Below are 18,039 nucleotides of genomic sequence, written 5' to 3'. Positions count from 1 at the left end.
AGCTTTGTTGTGTGTATCATGTTATGTAGAGACCAGGTATAATTTCCATGCTCTCTCAAAAAAAAAAAGGTATAATTTCCTTGCGGTTGCATCACCTTAATACGGCGTTTGAGTCAACACAATTCCTATGATCCTATCTCGATAAAAAGGCATGTGACCAGTTAGATACCAAGCAATCGACCTCTCCAAGCCGTCTTGAAACTCCAAATCCAATCCCACCAGACGTAGGATTTCATACATATTGTGAATTGGACCTGCTATTACAGCCAGTTTTTTTAAAAAAAATTGAGTTGGATCCTCAAACATTAACAAAACCAAATCATTAAGACATGAAGATCGAGAGCAAAATCCCTACCATGCTGACTGAACAACTGAAGTATCATTTCTCAATACGAAAAAAAACCCTTAACTAACAAACGGTGCATCACATTCACACAATTTTCTCAGCTAGGCATCCATCATGACCTTGAACTCGTCGAAACAAACCACTCCATCTCCGTTTAGATCGAACCTTTGGATCATGTCCCGGCAATCCTCGATGCCCTGGTGCGAGCCCAGCCTGTTGAGCATCAACATCAAGCTCGCCGGTGTGATGCAGCCTTCGCCCTTCACCTCGTACATCGCGAAAGCTTCTTTCAGCTCCCTGCACCGCTCCTCGTCGTCGGCCATGATCTCGGCCTCGGGCCGGCCCACTAGCCTGAGAAATTCCTCCTCGTCCAGCAGCCGATCGCCGTCGGAGTCGGCCGAGTTGACGAGCGACTCGGCGTCCTCCGCCGACACATCCTCACCCAGCGCTGCCTTCATGCACAGCCGCAGCTCTGCCGCCGAGATCTTGCCGTCGGAGTCCTTGTCGAAGGAGGCGAACACGCTGCTGAAGTGCCCGGATGTCGTGGCGTGCACCATCTTTGCTTGCTTCGGCGCGCCTGCAGAAATGTTCAGAGATCACGGAGGGTTGTGTGTGTATGTGTTTTGCCTTGAGAACTGCGATCGATGCCTGCTTTGTGGTGCTTGGGCTTATGTGTCTTAGTGGCTTATATACTAGCACGAGATCGTGCAGGTAGCCAGTTTGTGTTGATGCGTTCAAGGCACACAATTATTGAGAGAATTGATTAGGCCAATCGACGAATTGGTCGGCTGACACTGTAAATTCGTTTTCAGCTGTCGTGGAAAGTGGAAAGTCCAAATTTGAACGAGTATGATCAGAATATCATACTCCACCATGCATGGGCCTTCTTCTACTGACTGAACAATATTATTATGCCGGCCGATTCCATGGATACTACCTCGTCAGTTGCTTGCTGATATGTTTATTTGTCGTACACTCCCAGAACTTTGCGTGTCATTCTCCCTCCAGTATGTATGGCTCCTCTGTATACAATAAACAAGTGTTGTCCAGCGGCTGGCGACGACGAAGTCGTGTTTCGGCTGTTCTATTCTATCATGTTTTGGTCTTTCCTCGTCAGTTGGTAGCTAGAGAATGACCCAATTATCACTATGCATATGTTTGTACTATGTAGTATCTTCTTCCGGTATGTTATGCCAAGTGGAGGTCATATCATATTCGAGAAGTGACAGAGCAAAAGGAACAAGAAAACCACAGATTTTAAGGATGTCATTACTGCTAGTACATGTACTCTAGGTGAGTGATTGAAGAGGAGCTCCAACGGAACAAAATAGACCTAACAAAGACCACGTACTGACCTACGCCACAAACGGCGCACATCAAATTGGAAGTCCTGAATGGTCAATCTCCTGATTCAACACTCATGTGCAGTTTCTTTGGTTGTAAACTTTGTATACAATTTGAAATAGCCGTCTTGGTTTTAATTCATGGTCAAACAAAATTACCCATTCTTACTATTCTCTTGGATAGTTTCACGGTGAATTTATCATAGCTAATTGCATCTGAAATATATGAGCCCAGTAAGTGTGGGAGGAAGAAGAAAGATTTCTTGACAAGGGCGCCCCACGGCATCGACTACACCACCACCCTAGTTATGGGTCATTTGAAAGTGTCTCAAAAAGTAGTGAAAATACCTCACTAAATTTGTAACAGACTTTTTTAGTTGGTCATCTTACTCTTTTTTCACTAAATTTACGTCATGTTTTGTTTCATATCTCCATGTATATTATCTTGAACTTCTTAGGACTCCTGTGATTCATAGGATTTGTAAAAGAATTGTGTAGGATTTAGATCCTATAAGAAATTTTCATATACAAGTTATTTGATTCATAGGAACACATCCTATAGGAACTAATCCTATAGGAATCTTGTAGAGCAAACCCTATAGAAAAAAAATTAGGTCATACTCATGGAAAAGTTTCTTTGCTACAATCAAACGCACTTTATTTGTTCATAGGATTTAAATGGGCATGACATCCCAACCATATGCTTTTCCTATTTCTATGTTTTTCCTATCATATGAATCAAAGGAGCCCTTAGGTATAACTGACATAACTAATAAAGCAATCATGCTTTTGAATAATATCGTGCATATTTGTCATGTTTTCCTAATGCTATCATCATAAATATATTCTATTATGCTAAAGTGGAACCTTTTTTCTTGCAAAATTCAGTTTATTTGTAAACATAGATTTGGGTGTCCGTGGAAATCTTGTGTAACAATGGATTTCACTTTTATTATAGGGAATCAAAAAAGCATCACACAATTCCAAAGAGTAAAGTATGCCCCTTATTATATTGAAGTACTCCCTCCGGTTCATATTAATTGACTGTAATATGGATGTATCTAGACATATTTTAGTTCTAGATACATCCATATTGAAGTCAATTAATATGGATCGGAGGAAGTACATTTATACATATAATTTTCCATATTGTCCTTAAAAATCTAGACAATTTGATAGTGTTTTAGAGTGTGTGCAATCAATAAGTAATTTGGAAGGGGTCTCTAGAATATTAAGCTATTAAACTTTGGAGTAACCAAAATGTACAATTCTAGAATGTATTAGGTGTAGCCTAGTGTAGTTTGCTCTAGAATCCTAACTTGCATTCTCACTCATTAGAGGTTGACATTCCTAGCTAAATTAGCATTTCTTGTTCGAGATCGGGAGAGAAAGAGAGAAGAAGGATATAGAGGAAGAGAGAGCGAGAGAACAATCAGTAGTTGGCAAACATGCTCCCTGACCTAGCCGCCGCTCCTCCACGCTCCACCCTCCCAGCATCGTCGCCGCCCCTCCACCCTCCACCATCTCCCCTTCCCATCCCCTCTCCTCCCTTCCCACCTTCGCCCCGAGTCGTCTCAAGCGAGGTGGCTCCGGGCGACGACCCAAACCCAAGAAGAGGCGGCCCATCTTCCTCCTCCTGGCCGCTGCTGCCGTCGGGGTCGGCGGTGGCGACCACATTAGGCTGCCAAAGGCAGGGGCGGTGGTGGCACGTCCATGGACTGCCCTTCGCGCAGAGGCGGGGTCTTCCAGGGGCGACAACGTTGGACGGCGGGTCTGGTGGCGGTGGCCTTCGGCTACTTCACCTAGATCATGGCGGGAGACGCGGTGGTGTGGCGGAACTCGGCGGGGAAAGGGCGGTAGTGGGATCGCTGCTGACCTCCAATGGCTGGGTTGGAGGAGGAAGATGGACCGCGGATCCCAGCCATGGCGGCGGCGTGGGGGGCGGCCGTTCCGGCTTTCATGGTCGTGGTCCTAGGGTTCTTCTTTCGCGAAGATGAAGACGTTCAGGATGCCAGTCTTTTTTCATCTAGTCGGAATGATGAGTTCCGGAAGGCTCCGACAGCATCTTTTACGTGGAGTTCACAAGATCGGGTGGTATTCGGTCGCGCGCATCCATGATTTTATTTTGACCATTTGGTTCCGGAGGGAGCGGCGCGAAGCTCTATTTTATGTTGACATCAAGAGACTTTTGATCCATGGTGAAGTCAGAAGCATATAATTTCATGAAGGCGGGATTGGGGGATTAGCTAAATGTCAACACCCGGATTTTTAAGTCCGGATGCCTATTATGTCATTCATCGCAATCCCAGGAATATTGTTGTTGCGAGGCATAATAGCTGAATATCACAGTCATCATTTATTACAAATCATATTGTCTTACAACTTGAATCACATGATCCATATTACACAAATAGTTGATCTATTGATCAACGAACAAACACAAGTTCATAGCGGAAGCGTAAGATACAAGGACTCTCTAGTCCACAGGCCAACGCTTGATGTTGGAAGACTCCTAGTTGTCGTAGGCGTCCTGCTGATCATCTCCGGGGTAGTTCTGTTCCTCTTCATACTCTGGCCATTTGAATAGCCAGGGACAAAGCCGTAAGTACTTCAAGTACTTGCAAACTAATACTAATGTAAGTGCTAGACATTTCTAGTAAGGGGGTACTAAGCTCTAGTTTCTTTGCATAAAGCCAATTTTGGTTCATAAGTATTTGAGAAAAACTTATTCAAGTGCTAGACTAACTCAAGTGGGAACATTAGTGTCATTCCCACCATTCATGTGGTGATTCCAATTCAATTCATTTCACCAACATCTTTCAACATCATTTTCAAAGATATGACATTGGAAACTGTATGGCCTTTCCAACCGTCTGTAACCGTGGACGCGGCTATTCGAATAGTTTTACACTCTGCAGAGGTTGCACACTTGTGCCACAACATTTGATTTCATCCGTCGGGATTTCCCCGAATCATCGTAACACAGTACGCGGATCATCAACCATAACCTTTCACTTATAAACCCTAGTATGAGCACCTCTCCCCATGAGCTTGGCCTCCCAGTGAAGACCAACTGTCAACCTGGGAACTGCACAGGGCTTGGGCCGGACATTCACCTCATTTCACGTCATTTCTCTTGTTGTGGAGGCAGCTTTCGGCATAACCCCGATGACGCTTGTTTAGAGGGAACCCATACTAAGACACATAAACTTCCAGTTAAGCCCTACCCATAATCAGGTATTGTGGGGGTACTTGATAATTGGAAAGGTATCGCATTCAAACCAACATCATTGTTTTATCAAAAATCACCATCTTCTCTTGTTCATATTCACCTTCAAAAATCATTCAATGGAATGCATCATCATTCCAAGGTTTCAAACTTGTTCAAATTCATATGCTCCCATCTAGAGTAGTCAAGTTTTAATATTTAGCACTAGCACTAATCATGAGGGGTGCTAATCTTGCTTGGCTAGTTTGAGACTCACTTTGCTACTCTAGTAACCTCCTCTAACTTTGACCAAAGTTAACTATAAAAGCAACTCTTTGAATAAACAAGTAAAACTTGTAAGGTAGAAAACTTGGGATAGGCTTATGGTAAGAAAGGTAAGAATCATGGTGCCATGCCCCAAGGGGCTTTGCACTTTGCAAGAATATTAGCTTGCCTTGATAGTTCTCAAGGGGCTCCTCCTCCTCTTGGTAGAATTCCTCCTCCTCTTGGTATTCTCCGGTGCTAGCGTCTAAATTTGAATACGAGTATAATCACTCACTAATTCAATGGCTATTCCAAACATCACATAAATGCACACAACTATTCTAAACACACAAGTAAATCAATTAGGGTGCATTGGTGGTGTTGCTTGAGGAAAAATAATTTCCTCTCATTATATATGTAAATGATAGTTTCCATGTTGTTCTTGAGAAATGATTTCCTCTCATTGAAATCTTCTTAAGATTTAATTTCTCAAACAATCATACATGAATTTGTATTGACCTAAGTCAACCATTCATTATCATCCTTTGAGAAAATGATTTAAATAAGGTAGACCACCTCATACCATTTTAATAACACTACATATGATTTAAATCTCAAGCAATTCATATAAGAGAGTTTGGACCAGAGGTACAAACATCCCATGAATGCATGTGAGACAAGTTTAAATGAAGTATAAAACTTCACACAATTTACTTTAATAGTTTTGGACAATATCAACTAGTTTAAACTAGCCATATCATCCATTAATTAAACTATGGCATGATCATGCAAAGTGACCACACCATTTTCTTGCAGAAACAATTAGTGTAAGTCAAATGTGAGCTATTAGAGTTGGAATTAACTTAATATCTATTTTGGTTGATTTTTAAGAATTATTTGAATGTGCAAAAGTCCCTGGCTTGTTCTTTTTGCCACAATATTTATACAACAGATCTGGTCATGGTACCAGTGCCATTTTGTAGATCTTTCTACTAGCTTTCCAACAATATAAAGTTCATCAAATTTGGTTGAGCCAATTTGAATCTATTGAATTTCAAAGTGGCAGCAGTATTGAAATTATTTGAAATTAACTGAGTTGGTTTTGAATTAAAAAGGCCGGCGGGAAATGCTACTGGGCCAAATCATTTAAACAGGCCCAAGGCCAGCCCAGCCACGGTCCAGTGCCGCGCGGGCTGCCTGACAGCGGGGGCCACCCGTCAGTGGGTGTTTAAACCCGAAACGGTATGGGCGAGTCTGGGGTGTTGGATTAGATCTAGGATCTACGGCCGTGGTTCATCGTCGTCTCCGACGAGAACCCGACGATGCGGCGGCGGCAGTAGGGGGTCAGGGGGCTAACCAGTGCTCCAGCGAGGTATGGCAGTATGCTTGGAGTAGATGTGGACGACGGCGAGTCGACTGGTAGCGGTGGCTCGTCCTGGGGTGGCTCCAATCGACGGCGGCGTCCACCAGGTACTGGCGGCTCCGATCTCCAAATTGGAGCAGCTCCGGCGACGATCGAGTGAGTGGAGTGGTGGTGGAGAAGCAGTGAGAGGTGGGGAGTGAGATGGTGTGGTTGGTTTGGTCCAGGGAACTCCCTATTTATAGAATCGCATGAGGGTTGCGGGGCAGTGAGGTGGTCGACATGGGCGCGGCGTCTCCGGCGGCTGGTCGAGCTAGGCGAGGCTATGGCGATGCTCTACGAGTCCAGGCGATGCTACTGGCAGCGACCGCGTGGTAGGGGAGGGCCTGGTTGGGTCGCGTTGCTTCCAGGCAGGTCGCGGCGGTGGCGGGATCTTGTCACCGTCCCCGGCGGCGGCGGGCACGGGTCTGGACTGTGCGCGTGTCTGGCGGCGTCCAGGTGGCGTGGTGATGCTCAAGGCGTCGAGAGCGGGGCCAGGGCGTGAGCGAGGTGGTGGCGCGGCGCGTGTACTGAGCGTGTCCGCGGTGTGCATGCGTGCGACGCGAGTGGCGTCCAGGGCGTGTGCTGGTGCGCGTCGTACGGCGTGTGGTCGCTGCTCCTTCGACCATGGCGGTGCTAGGGCGTGCTAGGAGATTGATACGCCTCCGGCGTATCGATAATTTCTTATGTTCCTGTTATCACCAGAATTTGACCGAGTCAGAGGTGGGCCGCGATCAAGATGGGCTTGAAGATTATATACAGAAGAAATACGTGAATCGGCCTTATATACAAAGTTTGGGCTAGTTTGCCCTTGTATCTGTAACATAGTAGGTTACGTGTCGGTTAGTTAGAGTTTGCCTCGTGCACGGTTGGGATTATTCCCACGTTAGAAAGTCTACGGACTATAAATATGTATCTAGGGTTTATGAAATAAACAACAACAAACGTTCAACACAAATCAATCTCGGCGCATCGCCAACTCCTTCGTCTCGAGGGTTTCTTCCGGTAAGCACCATGCTGCCTAGATCGCATCTTGCGATCTAGGCAGCATAAGCTTATTTACGTTGTTCATGCGTTGCTCGTGCTGAAGCCTTTTTGATGGCGAGCAACGTAGTTATCTTAGATGTGTTAGGGTTAGCATTGTTCTTCGTATCATATGCTGTCGTAGTGCAACCCTTATACATCTAGCCGCCCTTACACCTATCTCAGGTGTAGGGGCGGCACCCGCTTGATCATTGTTTAGTAGATCCGATCCGTTACGGTTGCTCCTTGTTCTTCAAGGATTAGTTTAATATCCGCAATAGTTAGGCCTTACAAAGGGTTGGAGGATCCGGCGGCGTGTAGGGTGGAGTTTGCTAGCCCTAGACGAGGATGTCCGGGGATCAACCTCGTGTTGGTTTTTAGGCCCTGTCTAGGATCGGCTTACGATCACCGTACGCGAGCGCGAGGCCCAATCGTGAGTAGGATGATCCGATTATGCGGTAAAAACCCTAAATCGTCGTAGATCGCTTTAGCTTTATCTTGATCAAACAGGACCACCATATATTCGTACACCTCGTACGAATCATGGGTGGATCGGCTCTTTGAGCCGATTCACAGGATAACCTGAGAGCCGATCGAGGCTCGTATTTAACGTTTACGTGTATGCCATGCATGAAACTAAGCGAGGCATCATCCAACACCTTCCTGACCAGGTATAGGTCAGGTGGCACGCCCTTGCGACATCATCAGACGTGTGACCAGAAGGCTTTGCGGGCCGTCGCTCGGAGGGACCAGGGCCAGCCGCAGATCCCGGGAGATTCCCGGCTCTACGGTGTTGCCGGTCGTTGCTCGCCGGTGGGTTTCGACCGCAACACATTCCGGCACGCCCGGTGGGACGATCTTCGACATCCACCGCATCGCCATCTACATCCGAGATGGCGGAAAGCACTCCGGTCAAGTACGAGGATCGGCCGGCGAGCTCAAGAAGAAGCATGACGAGATCAAGGCGGTCCTCGAAGCCGACCTCATCGGCTCTTTCCACGAGAACCCGCTCCCATGGCATCGGGTGGAAGGGGTTCTCACCTGAAGGCGCGCTCGATGGAGTGGACCTTTCCGCCCCGTCGGAAGAACGCACCGGGTCGTTGCGTCGGGAGATCAACTTCATGGTGGCTCATTCGCTGCACCGCCACTACGAGAGCTCGGTGAACACTTTGGAGCGTGTCGCTCGCGCGTGATCCAGGAAATCATGAGCCATCAGTATTCTCCGTCAGGACCAGCTCTGGGGACTTACAAAGGGGAGATGCCACTCCAGTCCCGTCCACCGCTGCCGTTCGCGTTGGCAGCACCAGAAGTGCCGAAATCATCGGCATACGTCGTCTACAAGATTGGTGGGGACCCTAGTGACTACCAATTCCTACCCGAGGCGCCGAAGGAGATCCCGCACGGATACACGTGCGCATACGTGCCAGACTGCAGTAACTGGGCACTCTCGAACCAGGCTGCAATAGCAGGGGTCTCTGGAACAGCAGGAGGAACGTCGGGAGCAGATCTTAAGAAGCAAACATGGTTAGCTAAGTACGCCACTCCGACAAACCTCCAGAGCTCAGCTCCTGCAGTTGGCTCGGAACTGGAAAAGCAAGCATGGCTGGCTAAGTATGCCACCCCGCGAATCTTCGGGGTTCGACACCTTCGGCCATCACCGCGGATCAGATTTGTACAATTCGAAAGATCGGTTCGGCATGATGCCGAAAAGGAAGACATTCGGCTATACCAAGCCGTACCCCAAAGAGTACGAATTGATCCCGCTACCACCCAAATATCGGCTCCACGACTTCACAAAGTTTAGTGGATCGAGATGGTTCCGGCTCCATCGAGCATGTGAGCCGATATTTGGCACAGTGAGCACGATCTCAGCATCGGACGAGCTGCGTGTGAGGTTCTTCGCACGATCCCTCACGGGATCGGCTTTCGGATGGTACACATCGCTGCCACCGAACTCGGTCCGGACTTGGAAGCGGTTGGAAGAGCAGTTCCACATACGGTATCACTCGGAGGCTTCCGAGGCTGGTATTGCCGATCTAGCACGAGTACGACGAAGCGCGGGGAAACAGTGTGAGAATACATCCAGCGCTTCAGGACCATTAGGAACCGATGCTATTCGGTCCACGTAAGTGAAAAAGAAGCAGTCGAGTTGGCGGTGGTGGGTCTCTCATCATCGATCAAGGACGTGGCCTCCCAAGCAGACTACCCTTCATTGGCGCACATGGTGCGAAGGCTGTCGGCATATGAACAGCGCCACCCAGATGTTTACCAGGACAAATTCAAGCGTGCGGTGGTCCTGGTTGAGGCAGGCGAGGATGAAGGTGCTGCGGGAGAGCGAGAGGTAGCAGTGGCCGAATGGACTCGGGCGGCAGGCCCCGTGTCCTGCAAGTGGGTTAAGCCACAAGGCCCTCCAAAAGGGTTTGACTTCGACGTGACTAAAGCTGAGCAGATTTTCGACCTCTTACTCACGGAGAAGCAGCTGAAGGTACCCGAAGGCCACAAGATCCCCACGGTGCAGGAGCTGAACGGAAAGCCATGCGCAAGTGGCATAACACGTTCACCCACAACACTAACGACTGCGGGGTGTGGCGACGGCAGATCCAAATGGCGATAGAAAAAGGGCGGCTAATTTTCAACCGGTACGCCATGAAGGTCGACACACACCCCTTCCCCGCCGTTAACATGGTGGAGTATACTTACCATGGAGGGTGCCGGCCAGATTTCTCGTGCAATATCAACATGGTGGGACCTGGGCACCACTCTGGTAAGGACGGAGATGAGGGTAGCTGCTCTCATAGCAAAGACACAGAGGTAGCCGCTCCACGCGATCGGCTCCGCCACGATGGCAAGCGCTACGTCACAGAGGGAGAAGTGAAGAACATAAGATATCAGCGACCTCTCTCTGATCACCTCCTCAACAAGTATGTGAGTCAGTATGACCAACGCCGACGATACAACGACGATGATGAAAAAGATCGTCTGGCTAGAGACGACAGGAGACGTCGTCCGCATGATCACGACGAGGAGCGATATGAGCGCCACGCCAAGGAAAAGTCGAGGGAGCAAGACGACGTGGATAGGCACTGGGACTGCCCCTTCTTCAGACACTGCTGGGATTCAGGAATGAGCCGATTGCCTACAATCGGCAATTGCCCAGAATGTAAACAAAGGAAGAAGGATGCAGCTAACGTGTCCGTGTTCAGGCGTCTAGGGCCTCTCCCGCCTCGAAGCAAACGCGCTGAGTCCCCTCGGATGGGAGATCTTGAGGATTTGGAAGACGAGGGAGAAGAAGAAGAAGACAGGTACCACCGGCCAAGGTGGTGCCACGATGGACTCAGCCGTTCCCAAAAACGAAGGGTTCGGCGTCCGCGTGGGTTGGAGGAAGGCGAAAGGTTATGCACTGCACACGTTGAGGAAGGCACGGCTCTGATCCGGCCGCCAAAATTCAGCGAACCCTGGACGAAGAAGGTCGGCCACAAAGGAAAGAGTGGCGCCCCAGACAAAAGAGAGCCGATGATGAGACATCGGCTGGCACAAACATGGTCTCCATCCCTCCAACGGAGTTTAGTGCTCCAGGATTGGACGACTGCGAGCGCATCGACGTGACAAAGGACGGGGTTAGGTTGGTTTCATCCACCGGCCTGACCGTGTAACAAAAACAGCGTCTATGGACAAACGTGGCGATGCCGATCCAGGAGATCGGCCCCAAGGATTTATGTAGGAACATCGCAAAAACCTTCAGTGAGCAAGCAACGTGGAGGCCGATTCCAGCAATCGGCCAGAATTATCCTCACCATCCATTCTACCTGGGTTCAACATTTGATCCAACAGGGAATACCTAAAGAGCCGATACCATCAAATCCCTTGAAAGAATCGGCTCGGGGGGCACCTAGGTGGATAAAACACAAGGATATGCAGTAGAAGCGTCTTTCAAATGCCCAGCAGCCCAAAATATTCCTTGATGATGGGCATTGAAGTATGGGGGCCGATACATAGATCGGCCGTAAAAATTCTAAAAATTTTAAGCACAGCCGATGCGCAGACATCGGCTTAAGGATAGAAAGCCGATGCATGGCCATCGACTCAAGGGATACAACTGTTATAAGCAGAGACTCAATGGAGCAGGAGGTGGGTCATGAAGAGAGACTCTACTGGAAGAATTCCTCAATGGAATGCCTTCTTGCAAGTACTCGAGTTCGCAATATCAGCTGGGGCGGTTTGAGGGATCATGACCCTGACCAATGCCAAGAGCAGCCTGGACGTGCAGATCAGGTTGAGGATGGAACCGATCTGACCTGCAAGGCGCGAGAAGTGGACTGAAGAAGCTCGGGGGGCAGCTCACCCTGAAGGTTCTCTGCTCTGGGGAGCCGATTTTGTTGAAATCGGCTGGCTCTGCGTTATGACTTGAGGCCGATGGCGGCACATTTGGCTGACTCACTACCTTTCTCGCCTTGACTGAGGCTCGGGGGGCAGCTTGTCCTGAAGGACCCTTTGCTATAGGGAGCCGATTTTGTTGAAATTGGCTGGCTCTACATCTCAGCTTTTGAGGAATAGTTGCTGCGGGAAAACGGAGCAGGAGCCTATCCTGCAGAAGTATCATCTTCAGCCTCTGGGTTGAGTTAGCAATGGTCTCAGAGAGCCCCTGAAAGCAAAGGGGATTTGGAAGAGAAGGGTCTGGCAGGAAAATGTCTGAAAACATGAGGTTAATGATGAGGCCAGGCATTGTTTCAGGGGTTTTGCCGTTGAATCCAACACTACGCTCAGTGACTGCGGATTGGACCTGTTCGGTTGGAAGTTTGGGGATCTGAATTTGAGCAAGGTTCGCGAGTTACCAATGCGTTGCCATCGGTTTATTGAGCGGTGATCAAATTAACAATCGGCCAAATCAGTACGAAGAGAAATCGGCAAAATCAAGTTAAGGGAAATTCTTCATTAATATTGGGATTTGTTACAATGAAGAGCCGACAGCTCAAAGAAGAAAGAACAAAAGAAAGAGCCGATTGCTCAGGAACTACTAATCCTACATTACTAGTCCTCGCTAGCATCGTCGTCGGCATCGTCGTCGGCGTCGCCGTCGGCGCTACTGCCGGAGAATTCCTCGCCGCTGCTGCCCCAGCCGTCGGCCGGAGCTTCTTCTTCCTCGTCATCATCATCATCCTCGCTGTCCGCCCAAGCGCGGAAGCGCTTCGTCGGCGGGTACCCAGCGGAAGAAGAGGAAGACATTGCTGCAGGGGAAGAGGTTTTTTTGGCGCTGGTGGACAGAACAGAGCAAGGGGATGGAGTGGCGAACCGTTTGGCACAGATAAATAAAGGGAGTGTAGTGGAGGTTTAATGCCATGACGGTTCTCGCGGACGTTATGCCGAAATTATCAATTCGTGCAGAGAAGCCAAGGAGGCGAGGCGAAATGATGGAAGATTCGCGGCGAGTCTTTGTTACGCCACGACATGACCCGACGAAGGAAAGGCATAATGATTTTGGAAATATCATTTCCAAAACCAGGGGAGCATGTGTTATCACCGAGAATTTGACCGAGTCAGAGGTGGGCCGCGATCAAGATGGGCTTGAAGATTATATACAGAAGAAATACGTGAATCGGCCTTATATACAAAGTTTGGGCTAGTTTGCCCTTGTATCTGTAACATAGTAGGTTACGTGTAGGTTAGTTAGAGTTTGCCTCGTGCACGGTTGGGATTATTCCCACGTTAGAAAGTCTACGGACTATAAATATGTATCTAGGGTTTATGAAATAAACAACAACCAACGTTCAACACAAATCAATCTCGGCGCATCGCCAACTCCTTCGTCTCGAGGGTTTCTTCCGGTAAGCACCATGCTGCCTAGATCGCATCTTGCGATCTAGGCAGCATAAGCTTATTTACGTTGTTCATGCGTTGCTCGTGCTTGAAGCCTTTTTGATGGCGAGCAACGTAGTTATCTTAGATGTGTTAGGGTTAGCATTGTTCTTCGTATCATATGTTGTCGTAGTGCAACCCTTATACATCTAGCCGCCCTTACACCTATCTCAGGTGTAGGGGCGGCACCCCGCTTGATCATTGTTTAGTAGATCCGATCCGTTACGGTTGCTCCTTGTTCTTCAAGGATTAGTTTAATATCCGCAATAGTTAGGCCTTACAAAGAGTTGGAGGATCCAGCGGCGTGTAGGGTGGAGTTTGCTAGCCCTAGACAGGATGTTCCGGGGATCAACCTCGTGTTGGTTTTTAGGCCCTGTCTAGGATCGGCTTACGATCACCGTACGCGAGCGCGAGGCCCAATCGTGAGTAGGATGATCCGATTATGCGGTGAAAACCCTAAATCGTCGTAGATCGCTTTAGCTTTATCTTGATCAAACAGGACCACCATATATTCGTACACCTCGTACGAATCATGGGTGGATCGGCTCTTTGAGCCGATTCACAGGATAACCTGAGAGCCGATCGAGGCTCGTATTTAACGTTTACGTGTATGCCATGCAGGAAACTAAGCGAGGCATCATCCAACACCTTCACGACCGGGTATAGGTCGGGTGGCACGCCCTTGCGACAGCATCGGACGTGTGACCAGAAGGCTTTGCGGGCCGTCGCTCGGAGGGACCAGGGCCAGCCGCAGTCCTGGGAGATTCCCGGCTCTACGGTGTTGCCAGTCGTTGCTCGCCGGTGGGTTTCTGACCGCAACAGTTCCATGCCATATTATTGATGATACATACATGTTTTATGCACACTTTATGTCATATTCGTGCATTTTCTGGAACTAACCTATTAACAAGATGCCGAAGTGCCGATTCGTTGTTCTCGCTCGTTTTTGGTTTCGTAAATCCTAGTAACGAAATACTCTCGGAATTGGACGAAATCAAGTCCCAGGGGCCTATTTTGCCACGAACCTTCCAGAAGACCGAAGAGCATACGAAGTGGGGCCACGAGGTGGCGACACCACAAGGCGGCGCGGCCAAGGAGGGGCCCACGCCGCCCTATGGTGTGGGCCCCTCGTCAGCCCTCCGACTCCGCCCTTCCGCCTACTTAAAGCCTCCCTCGCGAAACCCCTGATACGAAGAACCACGATACGGAAAACCTTCCAGAGCCGCCGCCATCGCGAAGCCAAGATCTGGGGGACAGGAGTCTCTGTTCCGGCACCTCGTCGGAGCAGGGAAGTGCCCCGGAAGGTTTCTCCATCGACACCGCTGCCATCTCCACCGCCATCTTCATCACCGCTGCTGCTCCCATGAGGAGGGAGTAGTTCTCCATCGAGGCTCGGGGCTGTACCGGTAGCTATGTGGTTCATCTCTCTCCTATGTACTTCAATACAATAATCTCATGAGCTGCCTTACATGATTGAGATTCATATGATGATGCTTGTAATCTAGATGTCATTATGCTAGTCAAGTGAGTTTTACTTATGTGATCTCCGGAGACTCCTTGTCCCACGTGTGTAAAGGTGACAGTGTGTGCACCGTGTGGGTCTCTTAGGCTATATTTCACAGAATACTTATTCACTGTTATGAATGGCATAGTGAAGTGCTTATTTATATCTCTTTATGATTGCAATGTGTTTTGTATCACAATTTATCTATGTGCTACTCTAGCAATGTTATTAAAGTAGTTTTATTCCTCCTGCACGGTGTAATGGTGACAGTTGTGTGCATCCGTGTTAGTACTTGGTTTATGCTATGATTATGATCTCTTGTAGATTATGAAGTTAACTATTGCTATGATAGTATTGATGTGTATTATTCCTCCTACATAGCATGAAGGTGACAGTGTGCATGCTATGTTAGTACTTGGTTTAGTCGAATTGATCTTTCATGCACTCTAAGGTTATTTAAATATGAACATTGAATTGTGGAGCTTGTTAACTCCGGTATTGAGGGTTCGTGTAATCCTACGCAATGTGTTCATCATCCAACAAGAGAGTGTAGAGTATGCATTTATCTATTCTGTTATGTGATCAATGTTGAGAGTGTCCACTAGTGAAAGTCTAATCCCTAGGCCTTGTTCCTAAATACCGCTATCGTCGCTTGTTTACTTGTTTTTCATGCGTTACTACTCGTCTGCGTTACTACCGCTTGTTTACTCGTCCCGGGCAAAGCACTTTTCCAGTGCCGTTGCTACTACTTATTCATACCACCCGTATTTCACTATCTCTTCGCCGAACTAGTGCACCTATTAGGTGTGTTGGGGACACAAGAGACTTCTTGCTTTGTGGTTGCAGGGTTGCATGAGAGGGATATCTTTGACCTCTTCCTCCCCGAGTTCGATAAACCTTGGGTGATCCACTTAAGGGAAACTTGCTCGCTGTTCTACAATCCTCTGCTCTTGGAGGCCCAACACTGCCTACAAGAATAGAAGCTCCCGTAGACATCAAGCACTTTTCTGGCGCCGTTGCCGGGGAGGAAAGGTAAAAGGCTCTCATACTCCGGTCCCAGGTATAAGTACTTTTCTGTTACCGCTGTGTGTGTGCTCGAAGCTATTTCCTTTAGATCCTGCAATTGCATATTTTTGTTTCTTGTTTACACTAGTTTGGCATAATAGACAACAATGAGCTTCTTATTCTATTTCCTGATTTAAAACATGGATTGTTTGATGCGAAAATTAAAAAACCTATGAAATCTTATTTGCATGCTGGTAGTAATATTAGTATGAACGCTTTGAACACCATTGTTGATAATAATATAGAAAGTTCTAAGCTTGGGGAACACTAGTAGGAAAAGCCTCATCAGTGGCGCACGAAAAATGGATTCTGTGGCGCATGGGAGGTGCGCCACAGAAACGTCGCCACAAAAATAAGGTTTCTGTGGCGCACCTGCCCATGCGCCACAGAATTAAGGTTTCTGTGGTGCACTTGTTCTTAGGTGCGCCACAGAAAAGCGTGCGCCATAGAAATTGTTTTTAGTGCGCCACAGAATTTGCTTGTATTATACACGATTTTGTGCTGCCTGCTATACACATGCAGTTTATAGACAGCAATACAGATACACGGATACACGTATACACGGGTTATATACAGCAACATTCAGATATATTCAGATATAATATAAATATCATGTACATTGCACGGATATAACATAGACATCATCATCACATTACTTAGAGCCCGATCGAGATACATATATAGTGGCAAGTGTCAAATGTTTTGCATACAACTCTTAATTCATACAAAATTCACAATTTCGAGATACAAAGTAGTCTTCATCCGGTTCCTCCTTTGCTCCGTCATCTCTACCCACCAGGCTCGCTTGCATCGGGGTCCTTCATCCAGTTCCTACTATGATGAAAATGGAAGAAAGTGAGACCAACAAGTCCGATGCACAAGAGAAATGGAATAAATGCCTCATACATTGTTGGTCAACACAAATATTAACATTCAGGGACGGTGTAAGTGAGACCAAGTCCGATGCACAAGAGATTGATATTTGTGCTATCTTACCAGGCTCACTTACGCCGCCCCGAGTGTACGGTGACCAAACATTTTAATCATCGGCATTTTGAAAATCTCAAAGCAAATGGAATGACAAAATGGAATAAGCGAGTGCCTCATACATTGTTGGTCAACACAAATATTAACATTCAGGGATGGCGTAAGTGAGACCAAGTCCGATGCACAAGAGATTGATATTTGTGCTATCTTACCGAGCTCACTTACGCCACCCCCAAGTGTACGGTGACCAAACATTTTAATCATCGGCATTTTGAAAATCTCAAAGCAAATGGAATGACAAAATGGAATAAGTGCCTCATACATTGTTGGTCAACACAAATATTAACATTTAGGGATGGTGTAAGCGAGGCCAGGTAGGATGCACAAGAGATTGATATTTGTGCTATCTTACCAGGCTCACTTACGCCACCCCAAGTGTACGGTGACCAAACATTTTAATCATCGGCATTTTGAAAATCTCAAAGCAAATGGAATGACAAAATGGAATATGTGCCTCATACATTGTTGGTCAACACAAATACTATGGTCAGAAACCATAGTTGCAGTATACTTTGCAGAAGGGCCCCCTTTCCCCGGTCGGCGTTCCGTCAACGGGTACTTGACGACACAACAACGCCGATCTGCATCTCCGGCGCAGAACCACGCCGGTCCCTCGCTGTCCGAGTGAACGAGTCCTTGATGCAAAGACCGTGCCGGCCTGCCCAGCATTATGCCGGGCCGTGTTGCCGCGCTTCAAGCCGTGTGTCCCGCGCCTGCATCGTTCGCCTTCTTGCCGGTGAACCAATAGGCTGATCGTTGGAATAAGGAAACCGATGACAGCCGGTCGCAAGATTAAATTGCGATCGGCCGTCATCGGCTTCCTTATTCCAACGATTAGTCTATTCGTTCACCGGGCAAAAGGCGAAGAGTGCAGGGCGCGTGATCGACACGGCCCGAAGCGCGACAACGAGGGTCGGCATGATGCTAGGGAGACCGGCACCGTCTTGGCATTAAGGACTCGTTCACGTACTCGGACGGCGAGAGAAG

General features: G+C 48.0%; 1 protein-coding gene across 1 annotated transcript; it reads right to left on the bottom strand.

Annotated features, from left to right (window-relative positions):
• Positions 1-366: 366 nt before the first annotated feature.
• Positions 367-953, bottom strand: LOC124659527 (putative calcium-binding protein CML19). Its single transcript, XM_047197394.1, has one exon. It carries the CDS (start codon positions 901-903, stop codon positions 448-450), a length of 456 nt encoding a protein of 151 aa, XP_047053350.1. The 5' UTR covers positions 904-953; the 3' UTR covers positions 367-447.
• Positions 954-18,039: the final 17,086 nt, after the last annotated feature.

Source organism: Lolium rigidum, chromosome 6, assembly GCF_022539505.1.
Source record: "Lolium rigidum isolate FL_2022 chromosome 6, APGP_CSIRO_Lrig_0.1, whole genome shotgun sequence".
Classification (NCBI taxonomy): domain Eukaryota; kingdom Viridiplantae; phylum Streptophyta; class Magnoliopsida; order Poales; family Poaceae; genus Lolium; species Lolium rigidum.
This window is presented reverse-complemented; position numbering and strand designations above follow the sequence as displayed.

Bases quoted from the DNA above. Each gene is read 5' to 3' on its own strand.
- LOC124659527 (XM_047197394.1), bottom strand. From the start codon at position 903: ATGGTGCACGCCACGACATCCGGGCACTTCAGCAGCGTGTTCGCCTCC.